General features: G+C 41.9%; 3 protein-coding genes and 1 long non-coding RNA gene across 8 annotated transcripts; 1 reads left to right on the top strand and 3 right to left on the bottom strand.

The window, feature by feature from the left end:
- Window positions 1-529: 529 nt before the first annotated feature.
- LOC135612248 (uncharacterized) lies at window positions 530-4,688 on the top strand. Of its 2 annotated transcripts, XR_010486847.1 has the most exons (4): window positions 530-695; window positions 1,187-1,248; window positions 2,665-2,800; window positions 3,583-4,688. It is a non-coding gene; the product is annotated as an uncharacterized LOC135612248 (long non-coding RNA). The 2 variants fall into 2 exon arrangements; XR_010486846.1 differs by having other exon boundaries at window positions 2,665-4,688.
- Window positions 4,689-6,043: 1,355 nt separating this feature from the next.
- Window positions 6,044-9,052, bottom strand: LOC103984273 (uncharacterized). 2 transcript variants are annotated; one of them, XM_009401739.3, is made up of 7 exons: window positions 8,850-9,052; window positions 8,556-8,673; window positions 8,377-8,465; window positions 8,260-8,306; window positions 8,098-8,186; window positions 7,388-7,521; window positions 6,044-7,309 (listed from the first exon to the last, which is right to left on the bottom strand). In XM_009401739.3, the coding sequence occupies exons 1-7, from the start codon at window positions 8,946-8,948 to the stop codon at window positions 6,602-6,604; spliced, it is 1,284 nt and encodes a 427-aa protein (XP_009400014.2). In that variant the 5' UTR covers window positions 8,949-9,052; the 3' UTR covers window positions 6,044-6,601. The 2 variants fall into 2 exon arrangements, with proteins under 2 accessions (XP_009400014.2, XP_064964378.1); XM_065108306.1 differs by having other exon boundaries at window positions 8,263-8,306.
- A 1,273-nt stretch (window positions 9,053-10,325) lies between these two features.
- On the bottom strand, window positions 10,326-17,469 carry LOC135582503 (transcription elongation factor TFIIS-like). 3 transcript variants are annotated; one of them, XM_065108305.1, is made up of 6 exons: window positions 17,125-17,469; window positions 13,601-14,652; window positions 12,684-12,948; window positions 11,944-12,193; window positions 11,168-11,776; window positions 10,326-11,086 (listed from the first exon to the last, which is right to left on the bottom strand). In XM_065108305.1, the coding sequence occupies exons 1-2, from the start codon at window positions 17,281-17,283 to the stop codon at window positions 13,663-13,665; spliced, it is 1,149 nt and encodes a 382-aa protein (XP_064964377.1). In that variant the 5' UTR covers window positions 17,284-17,469; the 3' UTR covers window positions 10,326-11,086; window positions 11,168-11,776; window positions 11,944-12,193; window positions 12,684-12,948; window positions 13,601-13,662. The 3 variants fall into 3 exon arrangements, with proteins under 3 accessions (XP_064964377.1, XP_064964376.1, XP_064964375.1); XM_065108304.1 differs by having other exon boundaries at window positions 10,326-11,776; XM_065108303.1 differs by having other exon boundaries at window positions 10,326-11,776; window positions 12,684-12,945.
- On the bottom strand, window positions 10,638-11,606 carry LOC103984269 (dof zinc finger protein DOF5.7-like). The gene has a single exon (XM_018826074.2). The coding sequence runs from the start codon at window positions 11,604-11,606 to the stop codon at window positions 10,638-10,640; it is 969 nt and encodes a 322-aa protein (XP_018681619.2).
- Window positions 17,470-18,588: the final 1,119 nt, after the last annotated feature.

Genomic DNA, 18,588 nt, shown 5'->3' with positions numbered 1-18,588 from the left:
TGTAGATTAGTGGACTTGAAGGCCATATTATGTATGACTTGGAGCTTGATTTCTTAGCATTTCATTCTCTTATAAATTGTTGTCAATTAGTATAGTTTAGCCCAATATGATAAATCACCAAAATTTGATTTAATAATAATATTGTTGATATGTATAGCAAAAAAAAAAACATCATAGTGATGACTAGCCTAACTGCTAAAGATCTTAATATCCTATCGTAATATATTGGATTCAAATTTCATAATTTACTTTTAATAATAATATTATTATTATTATTAAAATAAATAAAAGGTGGTTATTACCAATAAAAAAATATTTTCTATTTAAACAAAGTATCATTAGATATTTTAATACGGAGGAAATTAAAAATTATTAATTATGAGAATAGATGAGCCGGCGCATCGCCTCTTCTTTACAACAAACGTTAGGAAAAAAACCCATTATCCCTTAGCCGTAACTAATGTAAATTGGTAAGGCTATTTAAGTCTTTACGGTGGAAGCTCTTAGTTATATGTCAATAAAGCAGCGGTCTGTGGCCGCGGAGAAGGGGAGTGCGAAACGGGGAAGAGAAGGCGAGAGAGAAGAAACAAGGCACCCAACGCCCTAATTTTGCTCTCTTCGAAGCCCGTCCTTCCATCGATCGAGATAAGGAGAGGAGAAGAAGAGGTTGGGGTTGCGTCGGGGATCTCAAAATGGTCAGTTATTATTTCTTCTCTTCCGTCTTTGTGGTGGTGTCTAATTCTTCGTCATGTCTCCCGATTACTTGTTCGTTCTTTTCGCTTTTTCTTGGAGTTCGGGAGTGGTTTTTCTACCCGATTCGCTTTTTGTTTCTTGAAGCAGTAATCTATTCAAACAACGATATGTTATACCGACCAAGAATATTTCTTCCTCGATCTTTTTTGTTTCTTGACGCCGTATTTTGGTTCTTGGAAATTAATCGAGGGTCATATCATGTGTTCAGCGAAGGATGTATTCTTGGTGGGAATCGTTTTGCTTCTTTCCTAGATTCTTGGCGTTTAATTGGAAATCGGAATTCGTTTCTTGAGGTTGAGGTCCTTTATCACCTCTGTGCCAATGGATTTCTTTGGTTGCGAGTTTGCAACTGACTCCTTAGCGGTCTTCAGATTTTGATTAGTTCTCGTTTATCCACAAGTGAACTTTTGTTTATTCTGAGACTTGACAACAGCATAAATTGGTAAGAAGAAATCGAGACAAAGTGCAGCAGTTTATGGCAATTAATGGAACGAGGTATACTTGTTACTTTACTGTGCAGTCTGGTCTTTGATTTCCCTATTATTGATTTATGTTCAGCTTTCTTTTGGTAATGTTATTCCATTTTTACCTCGGCGCTCTTTCTTTTTTCTTCTCTCGTGGAAAGCCTACTGGAGTAAACTGATCGGATCGGAAGCAGCCGAGAAACAATATACATAAAAAAAGAATAGAATTATAATTTTAAAATTAAAATTAAGAAATTTATAAATCCGTCATTGTATGTTACATAAAATTATAAGCTATGCCTTTAGCTAATTATATGTTGTATACCAATAGATATACAACTTAACAAATTATTACTTATAATGTACGACTTCAAGTCATAAGGCAGGATATAGCTTTATCTAGTCTGCATCCTTCTATAGTGCAGCCTAAGGTAGAGTTGAAGACCACATTTTCCCATCATAAATTCTCCCTCTTTCTCTTTCTCATATTCTCTCAGTCTCTTATTTTTTATTTTCTCCCTTTTAAATCCAGTAATAGCCATGACTTGACTAGTTTTTTATGCTAAATATACCAGAATTAGCTGAAATTAGTTGATTGATTTGACTGAAAGTCAGATGATTTGAATGAGTTCTAACCGATCTTTCGAGAATTTTTGGTTGATTCAGGATTTTAAGAAAGAACATAACTTCTGAGATTGAAATGGACCAAATTAATAAAATGGCTGAACCTATTCTGGATTGAGAAATTTTAACAATTATGAGACTTCAATTTTGGTAACTATGGGAGTTCAATGGCAAAATTTGATCAATGTAGTCCTCTCCGACTTGTTCAGACATTACGGTTTGTTATTGTTCTAGTATTGACAGTACTAGTAGTCAACTGGTCATACTAGTTCAGAATTCGGATGATCTTTTTGTTGCCTTGTTGACTTAAATACCTATTGGTTGTGATCGAAAAGCAACTAGTCATTAAATTAATATGTAGTTGATCCATGTTCTCTTCTTGTCATAAAAATCCCAACCTGTTTCTTTGTTCTTTAATGAGAAAGGCTATCAATTTGAAGTTTGATATACTTTTCATGTATCTCTATATTCGTAGGAGCATTAACTTTGATGAAATGATGTGTTTCCAAGTTTTAGTGTCTGAGATACAAAGAACAACCATTAGATACCACCTCAAATCACACTTCTTATCTCAGTGCTATCTTGAGTGCGCATTTCTCTTGTATGGCGGACCTCATGCTGCTTCTAATCTGAGTATTTTGCCTTAGATGGCTACTTTACTTTTAAGTTCTTAGAAAGTAATTAAAAAATGCTGGTATAATTATTTGAACAAAATCAGCATTTCTTTTCTGAGAATTTATAGTTTTACATTCCATGATGTGCTATTCTTTAATGTTTATGCATGTTGCGATGTTTTATAAGCATGATTCTGTTATTTTCACAGTGAAAGAGTTGCTCTTAAGGCATTGAAAGTGAGCAATTGGCATTTAGAGGAGGCTTTTCATATGTTTTATGGCCAACCACATACTAGACAGTTGTTGATTCTAGGCATCTTGAAGAGCTTTATAACAGATATAAAGGCAAGTTCTCCTTTGAGTAGTGAGTTCTTTTGTTTTGCCGTCAAAGATTTGTCTGCATACTTCCAGTCACTATTCTTTTTTTCTTTTTTTTTTACTGCTGAATTTTGGTTCTTCATAGTAGATCCCCATGCACTTGATACCAATCTTAGTTGCATAATCAGTATTGAGACTGAGATATTTTAAGGATGATATGATTGATATTAACAAAATCTTGAGATTGGATTAACGAGATTGATTGGTTTGCTGGAGATAATAACATGAAAAATAAGAAAAATGTAAACAATGTAATAACAAAAAAATTATAATCTAAAATTTTATGAAAAGGATACCATAATAAAATATTCCTTGACCTATCATGTTTCCTGTTGTCTATTTTATTTAAAGAATTATTTAAAGAATATGAATCTAAGATATAGATGAAAAAAATTACACTGAAAATATGTAGATTAATTTATTAAAGTTAACTAATATATATAGACGTTAGATTCTAGGATAACCTCAGGCAAGTAATTTCCCATTTGCTTACTTGACCTTAATTGTTGGAATCTTCTTTTCATTGTTTCTTCAGTCTTGTTCTATCATAAATGAACAATCATGGTGTTGGTATGCTTTCACCACTTGTTGCCTAAATATTATCAAATATGTTAGCATAAAACATTATTCATCAATTGTTCTCTACCTAATATCTAATCCTGCTTAATATTTAATTTTATGCTACTAATGCTGCAAGTTACTTGCTTATGTTTGGATTGAGTGAAATAAAATAATTTTGGTTGTGGCAGATCCTTGTGTTGATATGATACTGGTTGATGGTATAACCCTTTGCAGTGATACCGGTCTATTCTTCCATATTTGCATTATCTTATTATGTCTGAAGTGGTTTTGAGGTGGCAACAAGTGGTGCCATTTCTACTTTATTAGTCTTTGACTAAGATTTTTGACATATCTGGTGATAGAATCAATTTATGTATGAATAACTATTGCACATTGATTAAAGAAATATATATTCTGTTCAAAGTGTTTGCTATAAGTGATGGTTGTTTATTGGCACCAGTTATGTTTGACTAACAAAACAAGTTCAAAAGGGTACCTTTGGTATGAATTGACCAGAAAAGATGTTTTAAAGGAGACATTTCAAATTGAACATAATTTGAATGTCACATATGGTTTTTATGTAGTTAACATGTTAAGAGTAATAATACTTTGTAAGGGGGATATTTCATATTTTATCATGTTTCTTCTTTTATGTCTTCTTTTAGCACATTTATGTTCATCTTTTTTTCAGTATTTTCCTTTCCTTTTGTTTTCTTATTGGCATAACTGCTGACATACATTTGGTAAGTGCATTTATGACATGACAGCACCTTTAATTTCCAATGTGATATCTCTGAAGTAACACTTGTTGCTACATAAATTTTTTGGTGGACATTCCCAGTTACAATAGTAATGTATTCAATTTCCGAAAAGCTACAACATTGTTTTTCTTTTTCCATTGTTCATTGACGGATGTCCTTTAAGGTAAGTTTAATTACTCTTAATGACTTGTGATAAGTTGATTTGCTCAAAGTGAGGTACATTTGTGTAGGTATAGGTAACTTTGGTTTTTGAAGAGTTTCAAGGTTTTGAAGCTTCATTAGCAAAGTTCTGAATAACAGTATGGGTAATTTTGAATTTTATAGACCTAGTAACTGTTTTTTGAGTTGTTTTAGTGGGGGCAAGAAACGAGAATTCAAAAGTTGTGATGAATGTTTGGTGAGTTTTGGACTAGAATGCTGTCTTGTGTTGCAATCCTACATATTTGTATCTTGTCTTTTCTTCCTCTTACTCTGTTATGTTAACTGCTTTCTTCTAGTCTAATAAATTAATGACTACTGGACTATGCTGATCAGCTAAGTGTGTTGTTTACTGAAGAAGCATTTTTTACATTAAACTAATTTCAAGGTGGTATGTGATTTTGGCTTCAGTTGGTTGTATCTTTCTTTCTCGGCAAGAATTCATCATCGGTTGATTGCAATCACTTGGGTAATCTTCTTCAACCCCACAATTTTGCTTATTCTCTCTCATTTTACGAGTGGTTCAGGGGATGTTGGAAAGGTCAGAGTTGTGCCGGATATATACAATTGAGAGAACTAATAAAAGATGAACGTGAGCGAGCGTTTTATATCCCATTTCACTATATTCTTGAAAGTAATGAAGTATGGAGGAGGAGGATTCGAATTTCAAAAACTCGAAAGTAATGAAGTAATGAAATATGGAGGAGGAGGATTCGAACTCGCTAAGAAAACTCGTCACATCCATACAAGGAACCAGAAAGAAAACCGTCAAGAACTCACCGAACGAAGATGGGAAATCCTCGGGGAAGAAGAGCACTCTCAAGAACACTCAAGAACCCAAGAATGAAAGTGGGCGGACCGAAGAATCCTCACCTCGAGGAACAGATTAGAGCTCACCGAGACCTCGTAGAGAAACCGATTCGTGCCCGTCGAAGAGCCAAGAGGAACATTAAAGATAATGCTCAAGAACTCATCAAGAACCCTTGCCACATCCAAAAAAGCGACGAGAGTAACTTCCTCGACGAACAAAACCCGTTCGAGAGCCGATCGAGAACCAATCCGTCTCCAGCAAAGAACCAAGAAGGAAAACTCGATAACTCATCGGACCGAGAGGGGGGAATCGTCAGAGAAGAAAAGCACGCTCAAGAACTCATCAAGCGTGGGAAGGGATCGAAGAGAACAAGAGAAAGAGGGCAGAAAGGAAGAAACCGATCCTCGAACGAGAGATTCTTGGCAGAAGAAGCCCGAAACATTCACCGATCCAGCAAAGAACCCATCGAGAAACTCGGATCGCCGACGGTCGACGAAGATACGCCTAAATGAGGGGAAGAGAGGCTGAGCGACGTGAGCGGAGTCGTTGGGCGGGTTATAGGAACAGTTGTAGTCTTAACGCTATTGGGCCGGGTTTGATTTGCTTGAACCCAGTCGCGGCTCATAACGAATCAAAGGCTTAACTGGTTCAGTCAACTCAAATTGGACCGGGCAAGTTCTGAGCCAGGCCAGGATCGACCGGACGAATTAGATACAATCAACAATGTTAATGTGTACATTCCAATTCCAATTGGCTGATACGTAATGTGGCTTATATATCTTTGATTGACATCAGACGATTAAGATGTGTGCACAGTTAGTAGATCAGGATTGTCCCGTAGTAATTTTCGTGACATATGACGGTACACATACGAGAGCTGAAACGAAAAATAGGTCCCCCTTCTTTTGGATGCCGGTGTCAGCCTTACAGTAGAATACCTCGAGAAGTAGGCGACGAGGGAGAAAGCCAAGAATAGCTGTCGCTACAATCTTCTTCCACGCACTGTGACTCCCCTGACTTCCGACCTTCTTTTTGACTTCCAAACATGGAAGACTGACGGACAACTCAAAGATCCAAGGACAACCACAATAGACAGCGACACACATTCCCATTTCTTGGCATCGGTAGCCTCCTCCTGCCTGAAACCGAGGCGAGATGAAGACATGGTTTGAACTTGATGCCGTTGTTGTCGAACAGCCACTGAGATGCGGTGTGGAATCACTGACCACCGTGGCGACCACGGCATTGCCGTCTTTCGCGCCACCGCACGAAGCACACCGACCTCGTCCTTCGGAAGCCCTCCGAGGCACGCCGTTTTGGCACACAGCCAACACTACCCGGCATTCTTGCGGTCTGAATGAGTCATGCAAGTGCATGGGAAACCGATTTTTATTCTTGATATCATAGAGTTGCTTATTTTGATCCGGTTTAGGAGTGTTAATGCCGGTGTTGCGAGCTGGGAACGGGAAAAGATTGGATCTTGTTGCGCCTTTTGTTGGGTTGATCGTGGAGGGAGACGATGGAGACGAGGCCGCCGTGGGGCGGCCGCATCTTGGCACGGTACGCTGTCTCGTCGTACGGCCGCCGGTAGAACCTCAGGAACGGCAGGAACGACTCCCTCTCCCTCTCCACTCGGCTGAGCTGCCTCTCCTTCTTGAACGAGAAGAGCGTCGCAGGGGACTGCAGGAAGGACGGCATCGGCGTCCTCGGATGCTGCTGCTGCGGCGGTGGTCTGGTTGGCGCGGCCGACGATGGAGTGGATGGTATGCTCCGGGTGATGGCCGCACCGGCGCTGATGCCGACGCGGGGCGTGGACCGCGCGGCTGGGGAGGCAAAGGAGAAAGACCGGGCGCTGAGCGGGGAGGCGCCGATGAGGGAGGGACTGGCGGTGGGCACCACGACGCTGCTGGTGGTGGTCGTGCTCAGGTACCACGGCTTGAGCGAGTTGAGGTGGGAGACGGTGACGGAGAACCGTGACGACGTGGAGCCGCCGACTTTGGCGGCTGCGGCGGCGGCGGACGGGTGGAAGCGGAGGGAGGTCGTCCTCGGGTGCGACGCCAAGGCGGCGTCCTCGAGCGAGTCCTCGAAGTCCAGCGACGACACCACCGCCGTCACCGCCGACAGGTCGATGAACGGCCGGACGCCCTGCACGGCCCACCGCCATCACAATGCACCCAAAACAACATCAATCGACTCGTAATCATCCAACAACACCACACACACCTTCCAAAGACACGAAAAGAGGGAGGGGGGATCGATCACGAAAGCCTTGTGGAGCCGCCCCGGGTAGTAGTCCGAGATAATCTTCAGCGTACCCGCGAACAAGTTGAGGAAAGCCTTCGGGGACCTAAAAAAGCCTGCAACAAACAAGAACACACTGTAGCTGAGCAACCAGCAGTTCTCAGAACAGAACAAATCGATCTCTCAGTTCCTTCTTCTTCCATGTCTCCGACAAAGTCCTTTTACTCAATTTGAAACATCGAAGCGGGAAACAGGGGATTCAAACGACGCAAGCATACTGCAACTCTGAGTTTGAGACTGGGTGAGAGAGGAGGAAGAAAGGTGGGGGACCTCAGAGACGTAGGGAATCTCTGCTGCAATGGACATGCGACTACGGTGAGGCTTGGGAGACCGGGCTCTGTTGTGGTCTGCAACAGTGGACAGTAGCCACTGACTAAAAACACTGAGACCACACTCACCCAATGCTTTGTTTGCACTTGCATAAACAAAGATTTAGTTTGAATCTTGTCATCGTCCTCTGGCTTAGACATGTTTTGTTTGTACCTTTATTAGAACAGACGAGAGATTCAAAAAGGCTATGAATCATGTTTGCTGCAAAAAGCTTTTAGAATTACGTGCAGCGAAGGAGCGCAGTGTTGACTAACTTATCACGGAGAAGGGAGCAGTCAAAGTTGCACTGTTTATTAGCTTACTGGCATCGAAGAGAAGCACCAACTGATCTACGAATCTGGCCATGGTTGAGATGGCCACTTCCAGAGTGAACACCAACAAGCGGACAAATCTGCAAGCACAAGATGTAAGAAAACGACGACGACGACAAAATTGTGCAACAAGGAAGGGGAGCCGATCATTACGACTTGTGAGAACGAAGTTTGAGGTCGTCCTGCTTGATGCGGAAGACCTGCAGCGATGGTACGTTGGTCAGCAGAAGAAGAGTAGGTAGATGGTGGTGGTGGGGGGGGAGACTGTACCAAGACTGGTCTGGCCTCGTCGTCGTGACCTGCCACATACGCCATACCGTCGCCCAGCTCCGCAGAGAACTCGTCCGCTAGCAAAAGCTCTGTGGGGTTTTGGGGTTTCAGAGAGGACAACAGTAGCTAGTTAGGCAGATGAACAACATTGCGGCATCGAGAGATCAACGAGATCCTACCTGTTCCGATGCTCTCCCTCCACGAGAGGACGGTCCTAAGATGCTTGGCCGCCTTCTTCACGCTATCTCCCTTACCTCGCAGGAACCGATCCACGCACGCGTCGCTACAGAACCTCTCCTGTCATCGACCCACACCGAACAAGCTTCACACTGTTCATGATTCATGAAACCAAACAAAGCAACACTCCCACACAGCATCTCACACCATCCTTATCTCTACTTGGACGAAGAATAGATAGATAGATAGATAGAGAGAGAGAGAGACAGAGAGCAAAATGTGTCCAAACCCCGCACCTGTTCCGCTGTGAGAGGAGCTTGTTTCTTGAGGGCCCTGAGAACCTCCTCCACTCGCGCTCTAGCCTTAGGCTCTTTCCTCTCTGTGGATCCCATCATCACAGTAGCTCAACTCGAAGCCGCGACAAGAAGGAGATCAAGCTACGACTATTGCACCGAGGAGAGAAGCTGAGGAGACGAGAGAGAGAGATAAGGAAAGCCAACAAAGCAGAGAATAGTTGCTTAGCGTGTGAGGCGAAGCGTAAGCGGTATTTATAATGGATGACCACCGTTACGTTACGAGTTATAAACCGGTCCCGCTTAATATATCGGAAAGACGATACCTTCGATTTCGTAGATGACGGTATTGTCCGATGTCATATCGTAGACTTTACGTGTGTCAATGTTACATTCGTATGATTATTAGGTGTATTTAGACATTATCGAAGAAGAGATATTAGAAATCTCTGTAAGATTCTTTTGGCACAGTGGAGTCACGAGTTGTTCACTGTGTTACGTTTAGACTACTACTGCTTACGCTTAGCGGCGCAGGCGAATCCCATCATCGCATTCCATCGAACACCTCGTGGAGGGACGCGGGTGCGGAGGCGGGAATCTCTCGCCACGCCGATGGCTACAAACGCATCAAACGCCCGGTAAAAGCCAACCGTGTGGAGTTAATGGTGTGGGAGTTTGGACTCTGCGGGGTGACTCTTCCTGGTGTCGTTTTCGAAAGGGGAGAGAAGAGGCTTCTTGGCGTCCTCCCCGGCGAGTGCGGAAGCGAGGGGTTGCTGGGGAGAGGACGAGCGCCAACTTTTCCCCATGGCCATTATTCTGCTGCAGCTCGCCCTGGCTTCATCTCGGTGGTGGCTTGTGCCCCCGCTTGGGAGTCTGTAAACGAGGCGAGTCGATGTTTTTGGAAGGCGCCGAGCGTTTCTGCGCCGAACACCTGGCTGCAAATCCGGTCGAACGTCGCGTCTGCTTCGACGCGACGGAGGAGATGCTTCCACTAGTGTTTCGGAGCATGTGCCTCGTGTGCTCCGCTCGCAAGGAACAATGTCGAATGGGGAGGTCGGTGGCGAAGGAGACGGAAGTGGAAAGAAGCAAGTCGCCTCGGCCGCCGCCGTGAACCGTCGCCGTCCGCAGCATCCCGCCGTCGTTAGCGAGCAATGGATGGATGGAAAAAACAACGTAATTCGAAAATATAGCCTAATGATACGTCAAATATGTGACTAATAATGAATGCATTTAGCTTTTCTAGGAACGAGAACAATATGGTGTTTACTTAAAGACGAAGCGAGACTTTGAGGGGAACAGTAAGCATAAGTCAACGATAGCAAAGAATATAAATGGGCCAAAGCGGACCTCCAATTAGAGATTGATGTTGGCGTAATGGGCTGGGCCGGATCAAACTCTAAACACATTTTAGTCCTGTTGCTTGACGTCAGAACCAATTCAAGAATCATTGAGGCTTGAGTTCCTGAAAGATACCCCATAGAAAGAAAGAGAAGCTCAAGATTAACTGAGAGTATGTTCATTTACATGTTTTATAAGAACTCGAACACATCACTATGAGAATTTGCAGAAATTATGATCAGAAGCAGCTGATAAACACATAAATATATATACACTCTTTCAGCAAGAGAAAGAAAGTAGGAAGTTGAAATGACTGCCAGGAGAAGATTGCAACATCATTCCATCCTTCACACTCCCCAGACTGCTTAACTGCAAACGATTACGGAAAGGAGCAGCAGTGAACTGGAGAGATCACATCTGTCATACTACCTCTTCCATTGGCCTTCTTCTTTCCTAAGGCAGTGTGGAGAACTGTGGCGTCTCATTCCATGCTGAGGTTCCACCCCAATAGCTCATGTTATTGACGTTGGTGACACTCTTGGCGCTCTCGTTGATGTTGTTGCTGATGGTGTTGCAAGGCATACTGCTGTTTGAAGTCGGCATGGTGTAAGAACTGTCCGGGAACCATGCTGGTGAACTATCAGCCCCAGCGCCAACACAAAGATTTCTGGATCCATTAACCTCACAAGCTTCGGCTCCGGCTCTGCCTGCAATATCAGAAGATTTGAGCGTCTGTTGGTTCTCCAGTGGACGAGGTGAGAGTCCGGTGAACATGGAGAGTCCCTGCTGCTGAAGCTTCCAATGGAGGTCCTGGCTGATGGAGCTCAGGGGCTCGATGGAGGATACGCTGATGCCGTTCACAGCAGAGGATATAGAAGTACCACCGACCTCACCATACACACCTGCAGCAGCAGGGACTGGGTAATCGAAGCCCACTGGAGGAGGAAGAGCAGCAGTAGTACAAGAAGAAGAGAACGTTGTACTGCGTGAGATGTCGACAAAGTTGATGCACTGGTTGCTGCAGCTGAAAGCCCCAGATGCAGGTGGAGCATGCAGACGTATGTGGAAGTCCATGGCCACAGAAGACGGTACTCCATCGAGAAACCTGAGGCCGCTGCCTGTTTCGGCGAGTCCACGGACGGGATCCACCGGAAGGCGGGACGCCGACGAGGACTTGGACTTCTTGCTCTTGCGGGAGCCGCCACCCATGGGCACGTTCCGGAGCGCGCCACCTATGGTCCAATACCGGCGGCAGGTCTTGCAGAAGTGTCTCGGCTGGGACAAGCTATAGTTGTTGTAGTAGCAGAACTTGGTGTTGGGGGAGTGGCATCGCGGGCACTTGAGGCCTTCCTCTCGCGGACGCAATGCTATGGTGGTGGCAGTCCTCTTCCGGCCTCCGCAGCTTTGCAGCTCATCATCCATGATCGTCTTCGAGGAAAGAAGCAGCCCTCGGAGATATATAAGGAAGAGGAGGTTGGATGGTTTCGTTAGAAAGCCCTGTTCAGTAGCTTCGTGCATGCATGGAGGTCATCTGCTCGATGCTTGCGACTGTCATCAAGTGCGGGAAAGGAGAACTGGTCATGCAAGTAGATCTGCAGATGATGAACGGGAGTTGGTGAGATGAATACACACTCTTTATTGAGATCCAAAGGCAGGAGAAGTAGGAGAAGAGACAAGATCTGAGCTGAAAAAAGTGCAAGCACATACTAGGAAGAGAAGCTAAGGTGAGGGACTAAGGAGAGAAAGATTGGAGACACACCTGACACCCAATAAGTGTGGATAGGCCTGTTTGTGATGGTCTGCAGTCGATGTGTATGGATCCATGAATGCATCGAGACACATCTTTCACCCAGTAAAATGACATACCTAATCTACAACTTTACCGCTTGCCCTCCAACAAAAGTTAAGCCTAACCTATCTTTCCTCTTCATGCACTCGCAATGGAGGAGCCAAAAAGGAGGAGCAGACTGATGCACGAAGAGGCGAGCAACGTCAGTCGAACACCATGCCTGCATGGGCGAATGCCAATAAATAAAGCGCTTGTCAGGCTTGATAAAGGTGGAGTTCTGACTACTGGCCGGCCACAGCCAACCCTCAGCCTGCTTCGTCCTCGGCGGACAGAAGCCTTTGTCTCCACACACACATACACACCTCTTCTGCAGAACTCGCGTTCCACAACACATTCCATTAGACATGGAGCACTCTCCTTCTGTCTTCCTCACTATATATGCATGTCAGTGACGTACGACCAAACCTTGCCTCTTAAAATGCTTCTCCATCCTCTCTTTTCCTTTGGGGATTTAATGGAGAGACTATAGGAAGCAAAGGTGGGCAGGCTAGTAAGGGGTAGGGCCCCTCTTCGTTAGCTCTCAATACAAGGAGGGGATACCTTCATGTGCATCACCCCACACCACCTTCCCTCAGCTGACGAGCAGTGACGGAGGCTCTGCCACTCGACAGCAGGGGCTGCTGTGGCTCGTTTCAGATATGACAGCGTACCTGATTCAATCAACGGGGCCATCAGCATCGATTGGATCGCCCGGAATGGCAAAACGCAATGGTTGGAGGGTTCTGGGAAGAGCAGCAGCTCCCACCGACGAGCTTCCAGTTGCCATAGATGGGAGGCACGAGGGGGAAGAAGATTTAATGCAGGGATGGACGCTCGCCCGGAGTTCTACAGCCACCGGTCACCACGAAGCGTGGCTCGTGAACGCACCAGTCCTTCTCAAGCTCGACAAGTTAAGAGAAGCTTCGTATGATACTGCTGCAAAGAAAAGAGAAGCTTCCGCCATTAATATCTTGTAGATATAAATGCAGGTCTGGCTGTGCAACTTGGTCACGCAGAATTAAGAATGGAATTAACTGATGGAATCCAATTAAGGTTGATTTCGATTGTTTCCTCTGGGAGAAAACAATATTAATCAACTGAGAATAGTTCTCTGTAGCCTGACATTTCTTCAGTGTAGTTGTTTGTTTCATGTCTCTCTATACTGTATCTCTGCTGCTGTATTTTTGGTGGGAGTCTCATGGTGAAACTTCAGTTGATCAGGCTTGATCAAGCAGTAACTAGTTTGATCAAAAAATGAGATAAAGAGCCTAAATCCATTAAGATTTGTAACTCCATTTGATAGGAAAAACCAATTTATGATGTTAAATTAGCATTAATTTAAAGATTGGAAGAAGTATATAGTCCAACATAGGTGGCATTTATCCATCAGGGAAACACCAATGCCCCCATAGTGCATACACCAGACAAACAACTGTTAAATCCTGTTCTACATCCTGATGCTTAACTCAGATATGATGATGCGTGAATTCCACAATTTGAATGCAATATGGGCCGCGAATAGCAAAATGAAGAAACGAGATGAAAACTGAAGGTGCTAATAATGTTAATGGGAGTTCAAAGGAAATACCCTCAAATACGACAGAAGACAGGATCTATGGTCTTCAGCGATCATTCTGCTGCGTTTTGCACTCAACAGAACTTCCAGTGGTTGTTGCAGTTCACGCAAGTCACAAATGTGGTCATCGGTTCATCGGCGCTTCGGGTTTGCATCTGATAGTAAGTAGTCTTTCTCTGTCCACATCGGCCACATTTAAACTGATCAGTTGTGGCTTTAGGAGGCCCTCCCCGCTCACACTCGAACAAGGCCTTCTCTTTGATCTGCTTATTTGAAAGTTTCCTCTTGTCACTGGCCATCTCTTCAGGAGTCATGATGATGAGTTTCTCAGGCTTCACCTCTCCAAGGAGAACTCTTCTTCGAAGATCTGTGTTGTTTCCATCCTTCAAGTTGAACATTATGGACCTGTATTTAAGCTTTTGAGAACCATTGGAACGGCCTAGTTTCTCAAACATCACAGACTCCACCGTGACAGCAACTCGGATGGGATCGCATGCATCCACTTCATCTGAGATATTTCTCACTTCATCTCTTTCGTCTTCGTTGGTCTCGCTAGAAACTTTAGAGAAAGCCTCAGCTAGAAGTTCTCGAACTTTGTCTCGCATAGGATCATTACATTTGATCATTGTTGTCAGCCTAGGAGGACCGGCTGATGACTTCTTTGTAGCAGCAGCTTGGTGATCTCCCTTGGTTATCCTCACAGCATTGACAGAATGAACTCCAGATTCATTGCCGCCATTCTTCTCAGTCTTGTCTCTTTCTGACTTTGCAATCTCAGCATTCATACCCCGCTCCCTATCTTTCTTAATAAACTTGGAACTTTCTGAAGTTGAAATCACATCCATGGTGACAGGCCCAGCCCTTGAAGTCTTGTCAACCTTGACACCCTCTGGTCTCTCAGATTTAATATTTTTCACCAAATTTTTATTTTCAGAACCTCCATTTTTCTTAGAATTTGAAGTCTCCTGAATAACTACGTTTTTCCAGAATTCTAACAAGGCAGAAGCCTCAACTTGAATCTTTGAATGATGATTTTTTGTGAGATAGCGAAGTCGTTTGCCTACCTGGAAAAAGGAAAGCACGTCTAAGTTCCAACAGAAAAAAAAGGCAAATCAAACAAATTTTGCACGAAAGAACATTGAAAGGATCACTCAAAAAATAAGAAAAATGTATAAACATAATCCTGTGATGTTGAAACAAAAGTTTGGAATTTTCACAAAAGGAGAAATAAGGTGGCAACAGGATTTATTTAAATGACGAAGCATATAATTAAACTCTTCTATATTCCAAACTTCTGAACTTTGGATTCAAAAAGCTACATTCAAGATACTAACGGGAGACACGAAGATGTAAAATAGCAAGATATATGCATGTCAATATTTGCGATTGTGATCAAATAAAATTGGTAATTGACTGGTCCAATTCAGATTGCATGATGTGTGTGAAAAAACATTTCAATAATCTGAAGATCAAGATGTCCCTATGATACATTCTTAGCGATGCAAATGAAATTAGAGGCTCAGTTCAAACTTCCATAAAAAATTTCTGAAACTCAAAGCATCTGACAGAACATCATGAAGTGCTAGCATATCCATGAATCAAAGTGATAAATTATGCGATACCAGAATGGAAATGGCAAGTGAAAATCTACTTCCACTAGAAAACTAATTTTTCTTTCAACATTCGAGTTCCAGAGACATCACTGTTAACCAGAAAGTACCCAGAATATTGCCCCAAAATAAGTAGTTATTAGCAAATCAGATTTTTTTAAATGTTCTGCAGAGTGATCTTTGCACAAAGAGTGATATTATGTGTAGTTGTGTACTATAAATAAGACAATTTTCTTCTCCCTTTCAGGATTCTATGCTATGGTGCATGAAGCTATAAAGATAAATAAGATGCCCTTTTTACCAATGGTTCCATAATCCATGTGTGGTGATGTTAGGCCTTTATCCTTATGGGCATTCATTTGTAAGTCATAGTGAGTATGGTATTTATCCTTTTATTTTCTTTTATCTAGATCATTTAATATCTTCTTTCTTTATCTTCCACAAATATCAAATCTTGAAAGAAAAGGAAAAAAATGTTTTCTTTTCCCAAGAGCCCCCTTCATAAAATTGTCCTAGATTAGGCAGTTAATGATTGGTTGTTATAACACAAAGGCACTGTAAGTTCTACTAACAAAGCCAGAGATCAACCCAAGAATCCAATTACAATTTGATGAGATCAATGTTCTAAATATTGGTACCAGGAACTATAGTGGATTTCGTACCCATATCACAATCTATAATTGGAATTAAGTAAAAAAGATGATGTTAAGATGAATAATGAAAGAAAACCCAAAAAGGATTGAAGATATAGAAAAAAGGAAGAAAATACCATTCAATATGGATGGTTAAATATTACATTTTACAGAACCTTTTTTTCGATATTTCAAATAGTAGAGGGCTAAAATATGCGAAAACAACTGTACTTAGTCTCAGTTCTCCATCTCCTTGTCCATGTTGTGCTCTGTCTCTCCGACTCTATTTTTCCATCTCTTTCTCTTGTACCTTGAAATGAGCAATAACATGATGATAAATGGCACCCAATATGGTGGCCAAAGACAGCAGATGTGTGACCAACATTTGATGTTAGGTTAATGTTTTGTTAACTACAAGTGGAACCGCATCCCACAAGAGAGCTTATCTAGTTTGTGTTACTTCCTGAAGGAAAAACTACCTACATGCCAACCAGAAAACAAACAATTAGCATCTATGCGACTTTAAAATCCCTACCACAAATTGGTTCTTATATGTTGCATTGTCAAATGTCCACTTCTCATTGAATTTGTTATATAATATATTCGTTAAATAGCAACTAACAGGAAAGATATTGTGAATCAATTTGGCATGAATGAAAGTCTTGTTCCATGTGGATGCGACAATTGTTCGACTGCTGCCATTATATAGGGACATTTTTATCCTTTTCTTTTTTTTGTAGTTGCTATCTTCTACTTATACTTGTTTCTTAGACCATAAATTTCTTATATTTTTTGACACACTTATAGTTCATGTGCTCGTTGGTAATTTAGTTTTAGTTATAAGCTAACTTTGTATATTCTACTCAGTGCCTAAAAGACATAATGGTTCCCAGACAAGCAATGAATCAGAAAACACATACCAAAAGAAGATTAATATAATAAGGCAAGAGATTGCAGCAATAGAAGAATACAATTCAGTAAATTAATAACTTATTTTTCCACCATAAATGATGGCCAAAAACCAAGCAGTTTGCATCATCTGCAACAAAAGAAAATAAAAGAAAAGAAGAGAAGACTAGTCCTTTTTATGAAATAATTTCATCAAGCATCGCAATACAACTCTGACCAAACAACTGCAATGGCTAACATCAGCATCAAAAACATGAGAAAGATATCAATTTTCCTCGACTAAAAACAAGATCACACCATACTGATAATCCAAAGAGCCAACATAAATAAAATCTTTCAAAGAAGCGTAAAAGTAAGATGAAGAAACAAGATAATAATACATCACCTGGGTTTCCACCAGATCCTGCGTCGTGACGGGCAGACTCCTCAACCGCTTCAGCGCGTCCAGGCACCGATCCACCTCGGGCGACCCGCCTCCGGCCTCCGCCGCCACGTCGGCGGCCTTCTTCGCGGCCTCGAAGGTCTCGAGCATCTCTTTGTCCATGGATTTTTCCCCCACGCCCAAAAGAAATCAAACAACGAAGGGAGGAAACGACCTACCAAAGGACGGTTACTTTGGTAAAGATATGCCGAAGGATGGGGAGATCGGCAGATCGGGATGGCAATCCCTCGAAATCGCTCCGCCTTGGTGAGTTCGCTCGCAGGTGGGAAAGATTTGGGGGGTGAACGAAAGCGAGCGCACGCTCCTTTGGAAGCCGATAAAGAGATCGCGGCGTATACCTTTCGGAATTGGGGTATACAACGGACGGATTACGTGATGCCACGTGTATCCCCTGCATCTCGTGATGAACTTTTGTGGAAGATGATAGCGTGGTAGGAAACGGTAGGAGCTTTCCTACCGAGCGAACGCACCTGCCACAAGTACCACCATCGCGATTGGAGGAAAGATGTGGAAACAGCGGGTCCCGTTCCAGGTCTTTGCTGCACCAATCAAAACGCAGGTAATCGTTTACGTAGTCCTCAAACAGTTCACGAGTAGATAATATATAGTTCTATTAACTTTATCCCAAAAATATTTGAAGATATTTATGCACAAAATTGGTAAGAATTTTGACTGCTTCGATCTTTTTATGGTAAGTAATTTACTTGCAAACATTTGTGCATACAAAATAAAAATCATATGTCGTTTTGGGTTGATGATTGATTATATTATTATTATTATTTATTCATTTGAATATTTGAGGTAGTTCGACCTAAATTAAACGAGAGGTTTGAATATTTGTTTGAAGATGGAGTACCCAATAAGATCTCTATTATATTTTAGTTAGTTCTGAAATGAATAATAAGATTTCGAGTAAATACTTTAATATCTAATATTTAATAATAAAAAATATAAAAATATTTGATACGAGTAGTAAAAGATGAATACTTTACGAGAAATCCTCTCAACAAAGGTATTTGAATTCAAGCATGACAAATTCGATATTTTAGTTTATAAATTTACTCGTAATATATAGTGATTTGGTATTTTTGGATTTCTAAAACTAGAATTTTTAAGGACAATGAATGCAAACTTGTAAAAAAATTCTATGTTAAAGAAAGAAACATCGAGAATTAATATTATGCTATTGTATAAATAATTCATATATTTTTAGTTTTGATGGAAAAAGTGTTAGAAATATTAGTGTTTATAGGGTTTCTCTTTAGTAGTAATTATGGAAAGATAAAAGACAATTCTTTGTTATATTTAATTCTCGTAATTATGGATTAAAATTAAAATTGACATCACGACGACGAGTGGAGTAAAGATTAGAAGCTCAGAAAACACACTCGATATATAAGTTAAAAA

The sequence above is a fragment of the Musa acuminata genome, chromosome BXJ2-5 (assembly GCF_036884655.1).
Source record: "Musa acuminata AAA Group cultivar baxijiao chromosome BXJ2-5, Cavendish_Baxijiao_AAA, whole genome shotgun sequence".
NCBI lineage: Eukaryota > Viridiplantae > Streptophyta > Magnoliopsida > Zingiberales > Musaceae > Musa > Musa acuminata.
The sequence above is the reverse complement of the archived record's forward strand: the minus strand, read 5'-3'. Positions and strand labels throughout refer to the sequence as shown.

Bases quoted from the DNA above. Each gene is read 5' to 3' on its own strand.
- LOC103984273 (XM_009401739.3), bottom strand. From the start codon at position 8,948: ATGATGGGATCCACAGAGAGGAAAGAGCCTAAGGCTAGAGCGCGAGTG. The intron at 8,307-8,376 runs GTACAGTCTCCC...CCATCGCTGCAG, and splicing joins ACGAGGCCAGACCAGTCTTG to GTCTTCCGCATCAAGCAGGA. The intron at 7,522-8,097 runs GTAAGCTAATAA...TGTTTGTTGCAG, and splicing joins GGTGCTTCTCTTCGATGCCA to GCTTTTTTAGGTCCCCGAAG.
- LOC103984269 (XM_018826074.2), bottom strand. From the start codon at position 11,606: ATGGATGATGAGCTGCAAAGCTGCGGAGGCCGGAAGAGGACTGCCACC.
- LOC135582503 (XM_065108304.1), bottom strand. From the start codon at position 17,283: ATGGACAAAGAGATGCTCGAGACCTTCGAGGCCGCGAAGAAGGCCGCC. The intron at 14,653-17,124 runs GTGATGTATTAT...TCCTTTTTCCAG, and splicing joins AGGATCTGGTGGAAACCCAG to GTAGGCAAACGACTTCGCTA.